This window comes from Sorex araneus, chromosome 8 (assembly GCF_027595985.1).
Source record: "Sorex araneus isolate mSorAra2 chromosome 8, mSorAra2.pri, whole genome shotgun sequence".
NCBI lineage: Eukaryota > Metazoa > Chordata > Mammalia > Eulipotyphla > Soricidae > Sorex > Sorex araneus.
In genome coordinates this window covers 39,507,117-39,529,053 of record NC_073309.1, presented here as the reverse complement: position 1 = coordinate 39,529,053, position 21,937 = coordinate 39,507,117, and the positions used below count along the sequence as shown (strand labels likewise).

The 21,937-nt window shown below is 46.5% G+C and overlaps 1 protein-coding gene and 1 pseudogene across 1 annotated transcript in view; one reads left to right on the top strand and one right to left on the bottom strand.

Annotated features, from left to right (window-relative positions):
* Positions 1-11,198, bottom strand: part of UBA2 (ubiquitin like modifier activating enzyme 2) — a 39,445-nt gene extending 28,247 nt beyond the window's left edge. Inside the window, exons 1-5 of the mRNA XM_004600714.2 lie at positions 11,015-11,198; positions 7,867-7,950; positions 6,365-6,435; positions 4,229-4,293; positions 1,479-1,579 (exon numbers count right to left, since the gene is read on the bottom strand). Coding sequence (XP_004600771.1) covers positions 1,479-1,579; positions 4,229-4,293; positions 6,365-6,435; positions 7,867-7,950; positions 11,015-11,152 — 459 coding nt within the window. The 5' untranslated portion in view covers positions 11,153-11,198. The remainder of the gene's footprint in view (positions 1-1,478; positions 1,580-4,228; positions 4,294-6,364; positions 6,436-7,866; positions 7,951-11,014) is intronic.
* Positions 1,850-2,182, top strand: LOC129406774 (40S ribosomal protein S29-like; annotated as a pseudogene).
* Positions 11,199-21,937: the final 10,739 nt, after the last annotated feature.

Sequence of the window (21,937 nt, the reverse complement as noted above, 5' to 3'; positions counted from 1 at the left end):
TGACTCATATTCCTGACCCACTGAAATTTTAAGTTATTTTCTTGAGAGAAGGGGTGTGTTGAACCACACTTGGTGGTACTCAGGGGATGTTATTAGCTCTATGCTAAGTGAATCTATGTGGTACCTGCTATTTTAATCAGGGTCTGCCTGATTTTAGGCAAAGAAAATTATACTATCTATCTCCCTGGGCCGTATTTAAAATTTTGATTTTGTGGCTTGTCTTTCTTATCTCTATGTCCTTTTGCATGCTTTCTCCACTTTGGAGAAGCCCTTGTTCTTTTTTTCCTGGTTTTTGGGCCACACCTGGCAGTACTCAGGGGTTACTCTTGGCCATACTCAGTGGACTATATGGGATGCCAGGGATCAAATCCAGGTCAGCGTGTGTAAGGCAAACGCCCTACCCACTATACTAAGGCTCCAGCTCTGGAGAAGCCCTTGTTCTCTAGAACAGGTACTTCTTCACTTACTCTCACCTTACATCTTGTTTTATTTTGGGATCATATCCGGTGGTACTCTGGGTTACTCCTGGTTCTACTCAAGAATTAGTCCTGGTGGTTCTCCGGGAACATTATGGGATGCTGGGATCAAACCTGGATTGGCCACACAAGGCAAACACCCTATTTGCTGTACTATTGCTGACCCCTCCCCTTATATCATTCTAAGTAAGTTTCATTCAATAACTATCCTGCTTCAGTGGAAAACTAAATTAAATTCTGTTCTTGAACCACATCCAGAGGTGCCTGGGTATTCCTGGCTCTGCACTCAGGGATAACTACTGGAAGGGCTTGGAGGAACAGAAGAATCAAAACTGCAGAGAAACAAACTTGGTTCAGCCACACACAAAGCAAGCACTTTACCTGCTGTATTACCCCTCTGGCCCCTACTCTTAATTTCTTAAAAGAACTAGAAGACAGGGGCCAGAAAAATAGTACATTGAGTTCCAGCCCTAGCATCTCATATGGTGCCCTGAGACCCACCAGGAGTGATCCCTGAGCATTGCCAGGTATGGCCGCAAAAACCAACCAAAACAAAACAAAAACAAACAACCTGAAAGGAAAAAAAACCCATAGCTCAGAGATAGAGTGCTTGCCTTGCATGTATAAGGATCCAGGACTCAAACTATAGATCTAGGGAGAAAAAAACTGAACAGCAAACATATGACGATGTTGATACTTTACAAAAACAGCTTTTTATAAGTCTTATTCACCACGTATCATCTACAAGATGAATTGTAGATTTACAGCTACTAAGAACTGTATTTTGGCTTCTATGCCATACAAAGTATTACTCCTGAAGTGGCGCTGTGTCACAGATTAAACACGGGGCTCCCAAATGCAAAACATGTATTCCAAACCCTCGAGTTATCTTCCTAGCTGTCCTCTTATCAAATTTTTAAAGCAAATTTCTTACGTACACCTAAATACAAGTAAATGTAAGTAAATCACAAATATTTGAGAAGATTAAAAAAAAAACTTTACCTTTTTGATAGTAGTTACTTGCCCAAGATAACCAGCAGTTCCACTCTCAATAAGAGGGACATCAGCTGCCAGACACATTCTATTAACATGGTTTCGAGCAGCTGAAAGAAAAAACACTACGTTAAGAAAAAAAACCACCACCACCAGGGAAACAAAAAACATTACATTACTATTACATTTACTCAATCTACTTTATAGTTTTCATTTTGCCAATAATTTTCCTTTAGCTATACCCAGAGTAATACAACTATTAATCATTATGAACTTTGAGACAATCACTAAGAAAAATCTAATTTTTCCCCCCGAAACTTGAGGGAGGGGGGGAGAAGTAGCAGCTAGAGAGTGTATACTGGGCAAGGAACTTGCCTTACATGCTGCTTAACCAAGGTTCCATCCTGACAACCTCATATGGGCCTGAACCCTGCTCCTCTCCATCTCCTGAAAAAGAGAGGGCTTGAAAGAGAGAGTGCGTTTCAAAAGCACACACATAGGCCTGCTCCTTTCTTTTGCCTCATTGTCTCTAAGCAAGCAAGATAGGTCACCCGCATCTCTACTGGAGCCATCTGAGAAAATATGGCCAGGGGTCAAGCTCTTGACACGTCTGCTCCAATCGGCACAGCCTGATCCGGAAATATGGCCTCAATATGTGCCACCAGTGTTTCCACCAGTACTCTAAGGACATGAGCTTCATCAAGTTGGGCTAAGTGAACTTCTGGAGTTGGTCATCAGACATCTATCTGGCAGCAGAAACAATGCTAGCTCTTTGTACATAAAATAGTGACTTCAATTAAAAAAAGAGAAAAAGAAAGAGTAGAGTCCTTGCCTTGCAAGAAGTGACCAGAGTTCAACTCCTAGCCTGCCACAGGCTCCCATAAACCTGTCAGAAGGAATCCCTGAGAGGACCAAGCCCAGAGTACTGCCGAGTATGGCCCCAAAAATATATACATATTTATTTCTCCAATCTCATACAACAAATTCATAGTACAAATTTTTTTTAACTTTTTTTTTTCTTGCTTTTTAGGTCACACCCAGCAATGCTCAGGGGTCACTCCTGGCTCTGCACTCAGGAATTACCCCTGGCCGTGCTCAGGGGACCATATGGGATGCTGGGAATCGAACCCGGGTCGGCCGCGTGCAAGGCCAACACCCTACCCACTGTGCTATCACTCCAGCCCCATTCATAGTACAAATTTAAGTAAAATTCCCATGTTAAAAAATATAAACAACTGGAGCCAGAGCAATAGTACAGCAGAAAGGCCACCGCCACCTGCCTTGCATGCAGCTCACCTGGGCTTGATCCCTAGCACCCCACATGATCTCACAAACCCCATCAGGAGTGATCCCTGAGCAAAGCCAGGAGTAAGCCCTGGGCACAGAACTTCACACCTTTATTCTACATACAAATTTGTTAACAATGATGGTTACATATATAGTACCTGTTCCTCACCTCCGAGAATGAAACACTTTAATACTTTAAAAGGTCCATATGCAATAGAATACTGACCTTTTTGTTTTTATTGCTGCCACACAGCAAAGGAGGTAAAGGCCATTTCTTATGCTAAAGGGACAAAGTGGTACCAGGGTGCAAACCAGGGCTTTCCCACTTGAGCCGCATCTCTGGCACTCGGTCTGATATAGTATGGCACCAGATTCACCTATAGTTCTTCAAGAGCCCAAGCTTCTATACTTTGTCATCTTGCTGCCTGATTCTCAAAGTAGTGGGTTTTCAGCTGTAACTGTACTTTAGAATCATCTGAGAAGCTTTGTTTAGGCTCCATTCGGTCAGATTAGAAATCTAAACACAAATATTTAAAAAAATTTCCAGGGGTAAAAGAGTAGATAAGACATTTGCTTTGCATGGGCTGACCCAGGTTTCATTCCATGTCCAGCATCGCATATGGTCCCTTGAACACCACCCAAGATGTTCCTGAGTGCAAGTCAATAGTAACCCCTGAGCATTGGTAGGTATGGCCAAAAACAATAATAAACAAAACAATCTCCACATAAAAGGTAAGCTGTATTTCAGTACAAGGATAATCTGAAGCAAATGTAAAACATATCCTATGTATTAATCCTATTTAATGACTATCGCCCATTTTCTTATCTTTTCGAAAGAGCATATAAAAGCTCAATTTTACTTTTGAACATGCTCTAATTAAAATTGCAATCATTGGGGGCTGGAGCAATAGCACAGCGGGTAGGGCGTTTGCCTTGCACTCGGCAGACCCGGGTTTGATTCCCAGCATCCCATATGGTCCCCTGAGCACGGCCAGGGGTAATTCCTGAGTGCAGAGCCAGGAGTGACCCCTGTGCATCGCCAGGTATGACCCAAAAAGCAAAAAAACAAAATAAAATAAAATAAAATTTCAATCATTGGCAAGGTTTATGAATCTAGAAACCTGACTGCCTTGCATATAGCTGACCCAGTTCAATCCCTGACACCCTATATCCCCAGAGGACTGCCAGAAATTATAGAAATAACACCCCCCCACCCCCAAGTAGAGAGCCAGGATTGAAGTCCTGAGCACAGCTGAGTATGGCATAAAAGCAAAAATTAAAATTTCAAAACAAAGCTGAATCTAACTCAGAAGTAAACATATCGGGTTTGTTTTTTAGTGTTACTGATTGAACCATTGTATTTATATCCCTAGTCTAAGAAATATTTAATTGAAACTAGACAAGTAAATAGTTTTTTAAAAATGAAGCACAGGAAAAATAAAATATAGAATAAAAAATTAAAATAATCTCACCTCTGTTATCTAAAGCATTCATAACCAATATAAATTGTCGGAAAAATTCCACATTATAGTCAGGGCTAAAAAATAAAACAAAACAGAAGTCACCAAAACTTGCCTTGTACATGATCTTCATAGTATAACAAAGAACTCTAAAAAGCATGCTAAAATACTGAAGTGTAAGAATTACTAACGTAAGGAATCTGTTATCGTAAATAAGGCTTTGATTTTTCCCAACCACACCCAAATTTTGGGTTATTTCCCAGGGCTGCTAGAGTTCATTTGGGCTAGTTATGTCTGCGTAAAAGCAGGACCTCAAACTGGCATAAAGTTGGTATGATTTAACTAATCCCAACAGGCCTTCTCTGGGCAACAAGTGCCTGGGAACATACAAAGACCACATTCCCAGGATCTGCCTGCCCTCGGATTTCACCTCACATGGTTAGGAACAGAGTTCAGTCCCCTTGAGTGGCTACTTTTAGAAGCACTGGGAAAGCAACAGAATAAGGGGGGCATAAGGCTAGAGAGGCTTGTACAGCAACTATCCAGAGAATAGAAAAATTAGATTAAAAATTCCCTGAGAAAGTAAAAGACTAATTTCAGTCCTCAAACAAGAACTCACTCCTTTTTAGTTATCATTTGCTTTTGAGCTAGACGACAATTATAGATAAAAAGTAATTTAGGAGGCCAGAGCACACTAGGTAGGGTGTTTGCCTTGCATGCGGCAGACACGGGTTCAATCCCTGGCAACCCATATGGTTCCTCGGGCTGTGCCAGAAGTGTTTCCTGAGTACAAAGCCAGAGCCAGGGGTAAGCCCTGAACACAACCAGGCCCAAAACCCATACCCCTCAATAAGTAATTTAGGCCCAAAATGCCTTGCCCCCAACATGCCTTAAAAAGACTGGGGCTGGAGTGATAGCACAGCAGGTAGACCATATGCCTTGTACTCAGGCTGACCTGAGTTCAATTCCCAGCATCCCATACGGTCCCCTTAGCACCGCCAGGGGTAATTCCTGAGAGCAGAGCCAGGTGTGACCCAAATAGCCAGGGAAAAAAGAATAAAGACCAGGAATAAAATCAGGGGCTCACACATCCAAGATAAGCACTTTATCATTGAATCTCGTTCTGAGCCCTACACCTCCGAAATATTGTATTTAGTCTTTACTAAGAATAAAGCATTTATGTACTCTGGAAATTGCTGCCCCATCGTAATTTCCCACTGTTGTTTTACACTAAGTACAAAAGTCAGTCCTAACAAATTATTCTGGGAGGGTTCTATTAAGTACCCACAGCTGAAATCAATCCATTGGAACTCCAAGAGCACTGTATAAAAGTTTAATTACATAAAGGGTTTTGGGTTTTTTTTTGTTTTTTTTTTTTTGAGGAGGGTCCTGCACTACTCGGCTATGCTCAGGGTTTACTCCTGACTCTGAGCTCAGATACCACTTCTGGCAGGTTCAGGGGCTATATAGGGTGCCAGAGATTGAAACTAGGTCAACCACATGCAAGGTACCTTACCCACTGTACTACCTCTGACCCCTACATAAGAATTTTTCAGGGTCAGAGCAGTAGTATAATGGGTAGGGTACTTGTCACATACGTGGCCAACACAGGTTCCTCTGGCACTCCACATGGCCCCCAAACTCCCCAGGAGACCACTCCCCTTCGATTCACTGGGTAAAGCATTAAAAAAAAAAAAAGTCCAGTGCTTAAAAATCAAACCCACAGCTTCATACATGCAAAACACATGCTTTATTACTGATCCAAGTCCCTGGGTCCTAGACCATATCTATAATATGGAACATTATTATACGGGTGTTGGCTATGAGTATAGCAGGTAGGGTGCTTGGCTTGCATGTGGCCAACCCAAGTTCAATACCTGGCACCCCATATGGACCCCCAGGCACTGCCAGAAGTGATTCCTCAGTGCAGAGCCAAGAGAAACCACTGAACATTACCAGGGTACGGCCCCCTCTGCCCTCACAGAAGATTAAAGGCAGAGAATGATAGGACAGGATCTATGCGGCCGCCCCAAGTATCTCAGTACCCCAAGACTGGGGAGCAGCCCCCAACACTACTGGGTGTGACCCACCCCTCCCCACCCTCAAGTTTTATAATAAAAACTTTGCAACATAATAATAAATGCATACTTCATGATGCTGTCATGATAGGCTACAATATTAGCTTTCGGATAAAACTGCAGCACACTTTCTTTGGCAACCTGGAAGAACAAAAACACTGAATTACTGTTGTTCATCTGTACTTAAAATCTACTTATGGCAGCCCTGCTGTTTCACCTTACATTTTGTATTGAAAAGTACAAAAATAACAAATAATGTATTTTCATTAACTTGTAAACAAGTTTATGAAATACTCGAATAAGGAATTGTAAGCTTCAACAAAAATACTGAAGTTTCAATCATTTAACAAATACTTTTATGAGTATATTCTATATACCAAGACATGATTAAGGCACTTGGTGAGCAAGTCACATTATCCAAATAACCATTTATATCAGTTTTTTCCAATGTGTGCACTACCCTGAGGAGAACTACAACAATCCTGGGAGGTAGTAATAGCCACAGATGTAACTGGAAGGTTTAACTGGAAGGTTTCTATCTGCTCACTTGAAGAAGGTGTGGTCAAAAATAAAAAAGTATGGGCCGGAGCGATAGCACAGCAGGTAGGGCGTTTGCCTTGCACGCGGCCGACCCGGGTTCGATCCCCGGCATCCCATATGGTCCCCCCAAGCACTGCCAGGAGCAATTCCTGAGTGCAAAGCCAGGAGTAACCCCTGAGCATCGCTGGGTGTGACCCAAAAAGCAAAAATAAATAAATAAATAAATTAATTAATTAAAAAATAAATAAATAAAATTAAAAAGTATGGTCAGAGACAACACAGGGTCGAGGTATGTCTTGCACGCAGACGAACCCAGTTAGACCCTGACAGACCACACTTGGAAAAATGAGAGGTTGTTGTGAGAGGAAGATCTGAATTAGGTTAAGTTTAAGAAAGGGATCAGAGGGCTGAGGGGAATCCTTTGCATGCTGGAGGCCTAGGGTTTATTCTCAGCACCGCATGGTTCTGAGCACTGGAGGTGTAGCCCAAAATCCTCCCTCAGAAACACTATTTCCAGCAAAAGAATTTTTTTAAAAAAATGACAAACTGACAAAGAGCAAAGAGTAAAAGTTGCCAGAAAGGCTAGGAAGAAAACACAGGGAAAAAATTTCACCGAGTCTGGAGAGAAAATTTAAGGAATCAAAGGCAGGCCAGAGTGGCTAGACCCTCAGGGGATACAGAGTTCTCAAAGAAACAAAACAGACTGGCTTATGTCCCAAATATGGCAACAGCCATTTCTTTAGGAATGCAGGAACACAGGGTTGATCTGAAGTAATGAAAAATAGAAATACTAAGAGAACACCATTTACTAGTTTGGGCAGAGCACTTTTCAACCCAGAAACAGGGGTCAGAGTTTTTAGTTCTTTACTTCAGCCCTATTTTTATTCTTTACAATCATTTGGCTAAAAAGAGATGGCTCCACCCCTGTACTCCCTCCTACTAGAGAATGAGATCATCTGATGCCAAAAATAGAATATTCATCAAAGAAAAAAATATAACCAAGTCAATAAAAATAGTATGAGAAATAATTACCTGGGCCTTTGATCTTCCAACATGTTTCTTTTGAAACAAAAACTGCCTGTTCAGGTTGCTGACATCAATAGTATCCAGATCAATCTATAAATGCATAAACCCCAGATAAATTACAAATCCCCCGTAATTTAATTTTGTAAACTAAAATTACAAATTACAATATTATGTAATATTGCTGTCCCTCAGCATCCGCCCCCCCCCCCAACTTTTGCTTCACTGGGAAGAAAAAGCTTTTCAGAAAATCCATACCAAAATTCGATTTAAAAGAATCAACACACATTGGGGCTAGAGCAATAGTACAGTGGGTAGGGCGTTTGCCTTGCACACGGCCGACCTGGGTTCGATTCCCAGCATCCCATATGGTCCCCTAAGCACTGCCAGGAGTGATTCCTGAGTGCAGAACCAGGAGTAACCCCAAAAAGCAAAAAACAAAAAAAAAAAACCTAACAAAAAGAGACTTGAGGGAGCCTGAGCCATGGGGTAGTACAATGGTTAGGCACTTGTCTTGCACTGGCCAACACGGGATGAGCTGGATTGGATCTCTGGTATTCCACGGTCCTCAGAGAACTGGCAGGAAAACAGCCTGTCTACTGCTGGGCAGATGAAGCTCCAAAACAAAACAAAAAAGAGGCCTGAGGCCTGAGAAATAGGGTTAAGGCACCTGCCTCTGCTGTATACAGCTAATTGGATATTCAGCGGATCCTCAGAGCACAACTTCGAGTTATCCTTGACCCTAGACCCATAAGAAAGCCCTGAATACTATTGATGTGGACCAAAAGAGGCTTGAAAACATCAGACCTTCTTTCTCAAAAAATATTTTAAAGGGGCTGGAGCAATAGCACAGCGAATAGGGTGTTTTCCTTGCACGCAGCCGACCAGGGTTCGATTCCCAGAATCCCATATGGTCCCGAGTACTGCCAGGAGTGATTCTTGAGTGCAGAGCCAGGAGTAACCCCTGTACATCGCCAGGTGTGACCCAAAAAGGAAAAAAAAAAATCAAAAATATTTTAGCAGTATTTTGCAGTTTATTCTAATTTTAAAATTCTTAAATGAGGGGCAGGAGCAATAGCACAGCGGGTAGGGCATTTGCCTTACATGTGGCCGACCCTGGTTCGATTCCCAGCATCCCATATGGTCCCCTGAGCACGGCCAGGGGGTAATTCCTGAGTGCGAGCCAGGAGTGACCCCTGAGCATCAATGGGTGTGATCCAAAAAGGAAAAAAAATTCTAAAATGGAACAAAATGCTATCTGCTGAAAATGAATTGTAGAATTTTTCTGTCACTGTCATCCCGTTGTTCATCGATTTGCTCGAGTGAGCACCAGTAACGTCTCCATTGTGAGACTTGTTACTGTTTTTGGCATACCGAAATTGTCACAGGTAGCTTGCCAGCGCGGGTGCGGGTGGAATACTCTCGGTAGCTTGCAGGGATCTCCAAGAGGGACAGAGGAATGGAACTGGTCGACCACTTGCAAGGCAAACGCCCTACTCTCTGTGCTATCCTTCCAGCCCTATCAATCTATTTTAAAAACCAAATTGGGCCCAGCGATAGTAAAGCAGGTAGGGCGTTTGCCTTGCAGAGGCCGACCAGGGTTCTATTCCGGGCATTCCGTCATGATCCCCTGAGCAACGCCAGGAATAATTTCTGACTGCAGACCCAGGAGTAACCCCTTGAGCATCACCGGCTGTGACACCTCCAAACCCCCCCCCCAAAAAAAAAATTCTCACAGATATATACTTAACTGTGCCTGTTTTCTTTCTTACAAAACATGAGACAATTTTTTTTTTGCTTTCTTTAAATCAAAGTTCTCCACCAGCATGGTTTATTACCTAAAGGCTGTGAAGGGAAACTATACAATTTTTAAAAAAACTGCACATGCTTCTTAAAAATATAAGTGCACAAAAGAATGGCAAAAGCCATTCTGTCACTCCATTTCAATAAAGTTCTATGAAAAGTAGTAAAAAGGTCGTAACTGTGAAACATCCCAAGTGCTTGGTTACAGTTTTCTGAAAATTACGGAGACGTGTAGAAACCTAATCGGTTTTTATTTGCATTTAGCAAGTGTACTGCAAAAGTTAAAGAAAAATCCAAAAATCTGGCTTAGCCCCCCCCCCCCGCCGGAAGCAAATTTACGGCCTGCTTTACCAAAAACGCGCGTCTTTTAAACAGTATTAGTAGTTACCAGCCACCGCACACTCGTATTTGGTTGTAGCTGGTAAGAACTTCATCCTTATAACGCCCAAAGGGAAGCGTTAGTTCTCCCCTGCACCCTCAACCAGCCACCTCAAGCACTTTTTTTCATGACACACGTTTCCACTGAAATACTCGGAACTCACTTCCCCAAGTTAACGCCTCCCATCCCTAAACTAAACTTTAAAACAAAACCTGAAAAAAGGAAGAAAAAAAAAAATTACAGCCACTTCCCGCAATAACGCAAAGCTCCAAACTCCAGCCAATCGCTCCCGCGAGAAAACTACGATTCGACAACCAGGGCTGCCGCGCGGCGCGGTACCCAGAAGGATCCCCTGCTCCGCGACTCCCGAGTCCCTCAAGTTACTGAAAAAAACCCCTAAGGCAGGTCCCGTCCGTCGGTTTAAAAAAAAAAAAAAACAAGTGGAGGGGGAGGAGAAAAAACGGCGCCGGGGAGCGCTGGGCAGCGCCGGGCGCTCAGGGATGCTTCGACCGCCCCCCTGCGCTCCGGAGCGTTACCCGAGCCCAGGGCGAGCTCCCCACGGAGTCACCACACCCACCGGGCCGTGCGCGCCTCCTGCCACCGCCGGAGCCGAGAGCCGCGCGCGGGCCGCGGCGCCAGGCCGCCTCCCGGCTCTCCGGCCGCGCCGACCGGGCGCCTGAGGGGCGGCGGGGGGCGGCGGCCGCGCCGCGGGGCGCCCGGAAACCGCGGACTCGCGGCCTCCTCAGCGTCCGGCGCGGGCCCCGCCGCCGGCCTCCGCGACGCGGGCGGCCGCCGCCGCCACCACAGAGGCTTCTTCTTTCGCGTGGGGCTTTTTTTATTTTTGGTTGGTTGTTTCGTTTTGGTTTTTGGCGGTTCGCTCCCCTCAAGCTCCTCCCGCAAGTCCCGGCCCCGAGCCCCCCGCGGCCCCCGGCATCACGGCCCGCCATTCAAGCCCGCGCGCCGCTCGGGCCTCACCAGGTCGATGTGGGAAAAGCCGGTGAGCACGAGGTTCTTGAGGAGCTCGCAGCCGATGCCGCCCGCGCCCACCACCAGCACCCGGCCCCCGGCCACGGCCTCGGCCAGCTCCCGGGGCAGCCCCCGCGACAGCGCCATGGCGGGACAACCACGAGCCGCGGCGGAGGCGGGAGAACTGAGGGGCGACCGGAAGCGGTTGGGGGAAGGGCGCCCCGGCTTCCGGTCCTGCGCACTAACGGCGCGCCGGGCGTGCGGCGCGGGGCGGCGCCACCTGGCCGGGCGAGGGTCTGCTACCCCCCCACCCCACCCCACCCTCTGCGCCGTGCTTCCCGTGAGGCTTGCGCAGCTGCTCTGGGGGCCTCGGGGCTTCTGGAAGCTCGAGAGCCTGGTGTTGCGACTTGCCACCCAGACTTCTTACAGGTTGGGAGCCGGATGTCCCCGCAGGCTAAGGGCTTGTACAAATTCAAAACAAAACATGATACTCTCCAGGGGGCTGGAGAGGTAGTCTAGCTTAAGGTAAAGCGCTTGAAAAACACAGCAATAACTACACGAAGAAGAAAACAAATGCTACTCTCTTAATTTAGAAAAAAAAAAAAATTGAAGGGCCTGAGCTATAGTACAGCAAGTAGGACGTTTGCCTTGCACGAGGCGAATCCGGATTCGATCCTCGGGCATCCCGTATGGCCCACCGATCACCGTCGGGTGTGACCCAAAAAGCAAAAAAAAAATAATTTTGGGTCCCGCAAGGTAGTAGAGCGGGGTAGGGTTATTGCCTTTCACGCGGTTGACTCGGGTTTGATCCCCAGCACCCCATATGGTCTCTGAGCATCGCCGGGTGTGGTCCTCCCACCCCCCCCCAATAAAAAAACTAAGCAAACACAACTAAAATTTGGACTTTAATAATATGCATATCAAAATCCAATAAAAAGGGTCGAGAGGGGTTGAAGTGATAGCAACAGCCGGTAGGGCGTTTGTCTTGCACTCCGCCGAGCCAGGTTCGATTCCCAGCATTCCATATGGTCCCCTAAGCACCGCCAGGGGTAATTCCTGAGTGCAGAGCCAGGAGTGACCCCTGTTCATCGCCGGGTGTGACCCCCAAAGAAGCAAAAAAAGGGCCGGAGAGAAAGTACCACTTATGGTCCCCCGAACTTCACCTGGAGTGGCCCCTGCGCATTGAACCGGAGGCTGGAGTAAGCCCTGAACTCAGCTGCGTGTAGCCCAAAATCATAAATTCGTTAATTAAATCCAATCAAAGGCAAATAGTTATTATAGCCTATTTAAACTGTCAGAAGTAGTATTAAACTCTGTTGTAAAGCACTCCTGTACTCTGCTGTTAAGAACTATAAACACAGAGCTAGAGCGATAGTACAGCGGGTAGAACGTTTACCTTGCACCGCTGACAACCACAGTTCTATCCCGGGCATTGCATATGGTCCCCTGAACACTGCCAGGAGTAATTCCTGAGTGCAGAGCTAGGAGTAGCCAGGAGTAACCCCTGAGTATCGCTGGGTATGACCCAAAAAGCCACCATATACATATACAGTTCCTGAGCACGGAGCCAGGAATAAGCACCAGCATAGCCCAGGTGTTGGCCCCAAAACAAAACCCCAAAAATCCTGTAGGGAGCCAGAGAGATAACTCAATGGGCTAGAGCACATCCCTTGTATATGGAGGCCAGAGTTGGGTCCCCAAAACTGCATGGTCCCTGTGTCAACAAACATATAAACATAATCAGGGAGTTGGCCCCTCAGCACGAGAGTTTGGCCCAAAAGCCAAAAACAGAGAGAAAGAAATACTGAGATTTCAGAAAGGCTCAAGCATATTGGTCAACAGCTTCTTAATATTAAAACAGATAGGGGGCTTGAGACATAGCACAGCGGGTAGGGCGTTTGCCTTGCATGTGACTGACCCGGATTCGATTCCCAGCATCCCATATGGTCCCACAAGCACCGCCAGGAGTAATTTCTGAGTGCATGAGCCAGGAGTAACCCCTGAGCATTGCTGGGTGTGACACCCCCCAAAAAAAAAAAACAAAAAATAAATAAAATAAAATAGGTAGATAGGTGAGGAGCATGACAATGAGTGTTTTGGAAGTAAGAAAATTAACATGTTGATTAAAGAAGTGTCTCCAGCCCAAAAGATGCCCAAAAACATAAGGGCCAGAGACTCACTCAGCTGCAGAAATGAGGCCAGCTAACACTCTGTTTCTGAGACAGACTAGTCTGCCTCAAGAGAGAAGAAACTTCAGAAGGTCGTGATAAGAACATAACTGAAGACCACCAATATTCCCAGTTCGTGGCCAGTTATAGACCAGCTGCAGGGATTAAGGCAAGCAGCTAAACCTGGTTTTGATTCCCTGGTAAGATATATGGTTCCCCAAACCCTGCCAGGAATGATCACTAAGAACAGAGCTAAACCCTGAGCATTGCCATTGGAACCAAAAAATGGAAAAAAATACTGTGAGCATGAAGTCTTTGTTTAGATTTGCAGATGCAGTGGAGCAACCTGCAGCCCGACTTCTCTGAAGGTGTGCTTCCCAGTAGGTAGGGTGCTTGCCTTGCACACAGTATATTCAGGTTCCATTTCCAGGTTCCCCATATGGTCTCCTGAGCACTGCTAAGAGTAATTCCTGAGTGCAGGGCCAGGAGTAACCCTTGAGCATTGCCAGGTGTTCCCTGCCAAACAACAACTGTATCACTGTATCACTGTCATCCCGTTGTTCATTAATTTGCTTGAGCGGGCACCAGTAATGTCTCCATTATAAGACTTTTTTTGTAACTGTTTTTGGCATATTGAATACGCCAAGGGTAGCTTGCCACGTGGGCTCTGCCATGCGAATGGGATACTCTTGGTAGCTTGCCGGGCTCTCCAAGAAGGACAGAGGAATCAAACCTGGGTCGGCCATGTGCAGGGCAAATGCCCTACCTGCTGTACTATCACTACAGCCCCAAATAGCAACAACGACAGAAAAAAAAAAAAACACAAAACAGCCATTTTCCCTGTTCTTTCTCTGTAAAAATCACTCCATGGCCATGACTTTGAAGATGCAAGTCCACCGTCTTTCAGCCTGTGGGCTTTTTCTTGGGGCCAGAGTGAAAGTAGTGTGGGTAGTGCATTTGACTTGCACGCGGCTGAACCGGGTTCAGTCCCTGGCATCCCATATGATCTTCCAAGCTCGCCAGGACTGACCCCTGCGCACAGAGACAGGAGTAAGCATGAGCACTGCCAGGTGTGTCCCTGCCTCCCCTCCAAAATAATCTCAGGGCCAGAGTGATATAGTACAACCGGTAGGGCTCTTGTCTTACATGTGGCCAACCCCAGGTCCTACCCCCAGCATGCCATAGGATCCCCCCGAGCACCGCCAGGAGTCATTCTTAAGTGCAGAGTCAAGTGAAACTCCTGAACATCACTGATGTAGCCCCAAAACCATAAACCAAAAAAAGAAAACACAACCTAAAATTACAGTTTTTGACTTACTCATTCCAATTCTAGAATCTATTCTAGGGCAGTGATCAATGATTAAAAAAATGAAATATTTTTATTTATGGAGAAGTAGTAGAGCCAGGAGCAGCTATAAGCCACTCCAAAATTGTTTTTAGCCATAGATATTTATCATGGAAACAAAAATAGGAAAGAAAGAATAGCAAGGGCCAGGACGAGTCAAAGGGCTGTGGTGCTGCTTTGTATGCAGAAGCCCTGGGTTCAATTTCTATACCAAACTGGGAGTGACCCCTGAGCACTGAGCCAGGAGTAGACCCTGAGCACCACTAGCTGTGGCCTCCAAGCAAAAACAGACAAAACCCAACTAATACCACTTTTTAGCCAGGTGTTGGTTTTTGTTTGTTTTAGTTTGGAGGTCACATCTTGTAGTGCTCAGGGGGTTCCTCCTATTATGTTGCTCAGTGGGCCATGCTGTGCCAGGGATTGAACCCAGTCAAGTGTAGTCCCTGTATACTGGTGGTGCTCAAGACTTACTGCTAGGTCTGTGCTCACTCAGGAATCATGGGATGGAGGGGACCATATATGGGGTGCCATGGATGAAACCTGGGTTGACGCATGCAAGGCACCTTATCCACTGAACTATCTCTTTGTCACTTATATTTTTATTTTTTTTTTCTTGTGTTGATTTTGGGTTTTTGGCCAGTCCGTCTGTGTTCAGGCTTACTCTTGGCTCTGTGCTCAGGGATCACTCCTGGTGGTGCTAGAAACTTTTTTTTCTTACCTTTTTTTTAAGCTTTTATTTTATTTTTTTATTTTTAAATTTGAATTAATTTTTTAATGGCATCAGAATGAGATACACAGTTACAACGTTGCTCATGATTGGGTTTCAGTTTTCGTACTCTTTTTTTTTTTTTTGCTGTTGTTTTTGAGGCACACCAGCTATGTTCAGGACTGGACTCCAAGTTCTGTGCTCATGGATCACTCCTGACAGGATTCAAGGTACTGTATAGGGTGCTGGGTCAGCTGCATGCAAGGTAAGCGCCCTGTGCATTATAGTAGCTCTCCAGTCTCAGGGGCTAGTTTTGGCTCAAGTTTGGGGGTCAATGCTAGTGATGCTCAAGGGGACTGTTTGCACCAGCCACTTGAGCTATTTCTCCTGCTATTCATGCATATTAAAAACAACAATAACACAAAATAATTAACTTAAGGGGCTGGAGAGAATAAAGCCAGGAAGGTGCTTGTCTTGCATTTGGGACCCTAGTAAGATCCCCAGAATCCCATATGGTTCTCCAAGCACTGTATGGAATTGTTTTGGAGTGCAAAGCCAGGAGTAACCTCTGTGCTTTGGAAAAATAAAATAAAAATCATATATATTGTATATTTACTTGGCCTATCTTCCTTTTCAGAAAAAAGTCAAAGTTCCCCTGGAAATCTACCTCCTTTAAGCAAACAAAGTGCCCCCCACTTTCACCCTGAGGCTACTTTCCACTTCCTGAATTATTTCAGCACCCCCCCCAATGCCCATGGTGGTAACACCCACCTTGGGATATACTGGTTTCATCATTGTTATATAAATAAAAGTATATTTTATTTTATTTTATTTTAATCAATTAATTTATTTTTTTAAACAGACTTACAACTTTTTATGCTTGTGTTTCAGTCATACAATGCTCGGGTACCCATCCCTCCACCAGTGCCCATTCTCCACCACCGATGAACCCACCCAATAAAAGTATATTTTAAAAATAGCGTTAAGCCTTGAGGCTGGAGCGATTGTACAGCAGGTAGGGCGCTTGCCTTGCATGTGGCCAACCCGGGTTTGATTCCCAGCATCCCATATGGTCCCCTGAGACTGCCAGGAGTAATTCCTGAGTGCAAAACCAGGAGTAACTCCTGTGCATCGCCAGGTGTGACCCAAAAAGCCAAAAAAAAAATAGTGTTAGCCCCCGAAAAAGTGGATTTTTCCTGCGCTGGTGGAATCTTGAGAATTTTCTGAAAGATTTGCATACAAAACTCAGAAGACTGAAAAGTTAGTTTATTGTACAAAAAACATAGAGGATTCCAGATCCCTCTCCAGATGTCCAGATGTCTCTCTTTTACTGGCAAACGATGACCAGGTCGTGTCCCTGACACTGCCCTGTCCCATAAACGACTTCCCTGTCTTGTCCCATGTCGTTTGCTCGCCTCCCAAGAACCATGGCCGGGTTCTGTCCCTGTGCTGCTCCTTCTTCCCAAGTGCCTGTCTCAGTCTCCAGTCACGACCACATGCACCTGGCTGAGATTCCTGGACTCTGGCTCTGTCGCTGCTGGACTTCCCCATTGTACCCAGTTCCTGTCGTCTCGTCCTGGCTTTCCTAGTCTCTGGCCATGGCCTCGTGAGCATGGGTGAGACTCCGGTGCTCAGCGCCTTGTCACTACCTGGCCCTCTGAACCCTGCCTGAGCCTGAGCTTTCCTGGGCATCTGAGCCCTGCTGTACTCTGTCCCCGTCTGGGCTTCTGCAGCCTGTCTATACCATCATATTTCCAGGCACACAGCCCTGAGAGAGAGAATCCAGAGAATGAAGTTCAGGGAGGAGGTGGGGGAGAGAAGGAGATGGGGTTGGGGGCATCCTTCTATCTGCTGCCAAATCCCACTCCCAGCCATCCCATTATCTCTTCTGATTGGCTTCCTATTCCATGGGCCGGGATTTAAAATGACCTAGAGCTCCACACTTCTGCTCCTGCTGTATCAGCAGGAAGAGGGATAACGGGATAGCACAGCATGTAGTACACTTGCTTCGCAAGTGGCTGCCCTGGGTTCAATCCCCATCACCACATATGGTCCCCCGAACTCTGCCAGGAGTGATCCCTGAGCACAGGGCCAGCAGAAAGCCCTAACCATCACCAAGGCTGCCCAATAACAAAACTCCAACCCAATATAAATATATTTTTTAATATGAAGAAAATCACGGGGCTGGAGCGATAGCATAGTGAGTGGGTAGGGTGTTTGCCTTGCACACGGCCGACCCGGGTTCAAATCCCAGCATCCCATATGGTCCCCTGAGCACCGCCAGGGGTGATTCCTGAGTGCATGAGCCAGGAGTGACCCCTGTGCACTACTGGGTGTGACCCAAAAAGCAAAAAAAAAAAAAAAATCACAATGGATGTTCTGGTGAATCTGTGCGATTAAATTGTGAATAATTTTTATTTCAACTTTTCTGTATTTAGCGAATGTTCACATACTCCTCAAAGAAAATGTTAGAGTGGAGTTGGAGAGAGAGCTTTGCATGCAGGAGGCAGAGGTTCAATCTGCCAAGTACTAAGCCAGGAGTTAGTACAAGTGTGGCACAAAAAAGAAAAAAAAAAAGTTAGTGTGAAACAAACAAAAAATATTGTTATAAAATCGAAGCCACAGAGATGTAGTACAACAGGTAAGGCGCTACAGGTTCTCTCCCTGGCAGCCCATAGGGTCCCCTGAGCCTGCTGACAGTGATCCTTGAGAGCAGAACCAGAGTAAACCCTGAGCATCATCAGGTGTGGATAAAAAAAAATTTTTTTTGGCTTTTTGGGTCACCCCCAGCAATGCACAGGGGTCACTCCTGGCTCATGCACTCAGGAATCACCCCTGGCAGTGCTCAGGGGACCATATGGGATGCTGGGATTTGAACCCGGGTCGGCCGCGTGCAAGGCAAACGCCCTACCCGCTGTGCTATCACTCCAGCCCCAGAAAAAAAATTTTTAAAGAAAAATAGAAAGTAGAGGGGCTGGAGCGATAGCACAGCGGGTAGGGCACTTGCCTTGCACGCAGCCAACCTGGGTTTGATTCCCAGCAATCCATATGGTCCCTTGAGCACCACCAGGAGTAATTCCTGAGTGCAGAACCAGGAATAACCACTGTGCGTCGCCAGGTGTGACCCAAAAAGCAAAAAAAAAGAGAGAGAGAGAGAGAGAGAAATAGAAAGTAGAGGAAAATGATTCTCACTTCTATGTTTTACTTCTTGGTTCCTCGAAGAACCTGCCTCATTAAGAAGCCGTTTAATGCTCAGTGTGCAGGGAGGACCATGGTGCCCAGCAGGGAAGGGGCACCCCGTGTAGTGCCATGCTGTTGATTGGCCTGGTCTCACATGACCTCAGATAGGCTGCTGAGCCTGGCAGAGACAGCCTCCTTCCTCCGCTAGTGAGCCACTTTTCTTGCCACCAGGTCTCATGGCTACCTTCCTCTAGGTATCCGCTTTTCTTTGTGGGTTTGAGCATGTGTGTTGTTAGATGCACCGCTTCCGAGTGAAGTCCCATGCCAAGTCCCACTTTGCCAAATGGAGCCTTTCATTTCCGTTCTCTGAGAACCAGAATCCTAAACCAGTCAATCAGGAATGGCCTGAATCTGCTCCGCACTGAGAGCCCCCTGCCAGCCTCCGTATCTAGCAAAACTCACTGGCTCCTGCTTCTCCCACCAAGAAGTCATTATGTACAGCTCCTTCCAGCTCTTGTCTGCTAAATTGGAAGCTGCCTGATTCAAACTGATTTTTTGTTTGGTTTGGGTTTTGGAGTCACACCCAAAGGTGCTTAGGACTTACTCCTGGCTCTGCACTCAGAGATCACTCCTGATGGTGCTCAGGGGATCATAAAGGGTGCCAGGGATCAAACTGGGGTTGGCTGCCTGCAAGGCACGTGTCCTGCCCACTATTCTGTCTCTCCAGATCCTCAAATTGATTTTTTGTTTGTTTGTTTCTGAGTCAACCCAGTGACGCTCAGTGTTCACTCCTGGCAGTGCTCAGGAGACCATATGGGATGCAAGAGATTGAATCCAGGTCACCTGCGTGCCTTACCTGCAGTACTACGTCTCCAGACCCCCAAATTAATTTTTATGCTAAAAGAAAGTCTTATGCTTCAGTTTCTCTTTTTATAGTGTTTAGCCTGGGCAGATAATCCAGGTTATATCCCATAAGCATACTGCATTCTTGTCCCTCTGGGCATTTGCTGGATTATTTTATTTTAATAATTATTTACTGGATTATTTCATTAACTTATTTTATTTTTTGGCCGTACCCAGCTGTGCTCAGGCTTTGATCTTAGGGATCACCCATGTTGGGGTTCCAGGCATCATATAGGGTGCCCAAGATCAAACCAGGTCATGGTGTGCGCAAGGCAAGTGGCCTGCCTGCTGTGCTCCGACCCCTTGATCTTTTTTTCTTTTTTCTTTTTGGGTCACACTCGGCAACGCACAGGGGTCACTCCTGGCTCTGCACTCAGGAATTACTCCTGGCAGTACTCAAGGAACCATATGGGATGCTGGGAATAGAACCCGGGTTGGCCGAGTACAAGGCAAACCCCTACCCGCTGTGCTTCCACTCCAGCCCCCTTGGTCTTATTTTTTACTGAAGTGTTGGGACTGAATCCAGGGCCTTACACATGCAAAGCAAGTGCTGTGCTGCTGAACTACATACATCAAGAACCTTGGCCTTTTTTTTTTTTCTCTAAGTCTTCGACATAGCAATATGCAACTTAATCTTTTTTTGTTTTGTGACATTGGAGAGCTCAGACAGCAGGGCTCCCTCCATAATGCCAGCACTTCTGGGTCACCAGGGATTTAAACTCATGGCCAAATGTTTGCAAGACCACAAAGGAGGCCCTCTAAGCCCCTTGTGCTATTCCTCCAGGTTCCAGAGTTTAGGCTTTGGGAGAGTGGGGTTTGGGTCACACCCATGGTGCTCAGGATGACGGCAGGCTCCGTGCTGGGGGTCTCTCCCAGCGGTGCCTGGTACCATGGATGGCGGCATCTAACCAGGGCTGCTGCATGAAAGGCAAGCACTTCATTTATTTAGACTTTTTGGGTCACACCTGGCGATGCCCAGGGCTTACTCCTGGCTCTACACTCAGGAATTACTCCTTGCTGTGCTTGGGGGACCATATGGGATGTGCAAGGAATTCAACACCGGTCAGCTGCATGCAAGGTGAACACCCTCCCTCTGTACTATGGCTCCAACCCCTTCTGGCAAGCACTTTAACCCCTGTACTCACTCCAGGCTGAAACCCAAAGTTCCCAACCATTTAAAAAGCATAAATAGGGGGCTGGAGCAATAGCACAGCGGGTAGGGCGTTTGCCTTGCACGCGGCCGAGCCGGGTTCTAATCCCAGCATCCCATATGGTCCACTGAGCACCGCCAGGGGTAATTCCTGAGTGAAGAGCCAGGAGTAACCCCTGTGCATCGCCGGGTGTGACCCCCCCCAAAAAATAAATAAAAAGCATAAATATACCCCCTAGCTCATAGTATCTGGAAGCACTGGTATCGATTTCTGTTCCTAAGAGTTCAACTCTAATGCAACCATTCTCTTCATCAAAGTCCAGAATAACAGGCCCTCTGAGCACTGCTGTTTTCTGCTCCAGCTGTAGTGAGCTCTGACCACAGTAAGTGGAGGTCATAGAGCCTAAGGGCTGGTGGCTTCTCCAACGGTGACAAAGGGTCCAAACCTTAGCTCTGGCTGGAGATGTGGCTCTGAGGTGGAGCACGTGCCTCTCTTGTGTGAGCCCTGGGTTCCATCCTCAGCACCACAAGAAACAAATCCATGTCAGTCCCACAAACCAAAGATGCCTGAAGTTCTACAACAGCACCTACAGATATGGAAACTACTCCCAGTAGTGCTCAGGGTACCATGTGGTGCTGGGGAGCAAACTGGTATCAGACACATGCCAGGCAAGTGCCTTAACCCCTGTATTCTCTCTTGACACCCCCTCTCTTTTGTTTTGTCCCACCCAGCAGTACTCCAGGCCTTCTCTTGCTTAGTGCTCCCCGCTCAGGGACCATGAGGTGCTGGGATCAAACCTGTCATACTGCCACACGCAGGTCCTACGCTCAGCCACTGAGTCGTCTCTGCAGCCCAATCTCCCTTTATTAAGTGAATAGAGAGAAAGCATCCTCCATTACGCCTGATGCTACTGCCAGTGCTGGGGACGCAGGAGAGAAGAGGAAGAGGGGAACAGGCAGAGGGAGAGGTCTGCCCACCTTGCTTAAGGTTAATCACTGAGTTCCTCCTCTACGCAAAGAGCAGGTGTGTTCACAGCTGAGGGAGTGTCTCAGTCTGGCATAGAAAGAAAGACTAAAGGGGGCCGGAGAGATGTACAGTGGGTAAGGCTTGCATGCTGGCTCCAGTTCCCAGCATTATCACATGGTCCTCCAAGCCCCATCAGGAGTAATGTGCAGAGTGCAGTGCCAGGAGTAACCCCTGAACATTGCCAGGTATGGCCCCTCCCCCCCACAAAAAAAATGACTAGCGGGCAAGAGCCATAATACAGAGCAAGGAGGATGCTTGCCCAGCTTGTGACTGACTCAGGTTCAATCCCTGGAAACTCATATGGTTCTCTCCAGAGCACCGCCAGGAATGATGCCTGAGCACTGAGCCAGGAGTAAGCCCTGAACACTGCTGGGTATGCCACCCTCCCCCCCACCAAAAAAAAAAAAGTGATGGGAGGGGCTGGGGATAAGGTTCCTGGTAGGGCACCTGCCC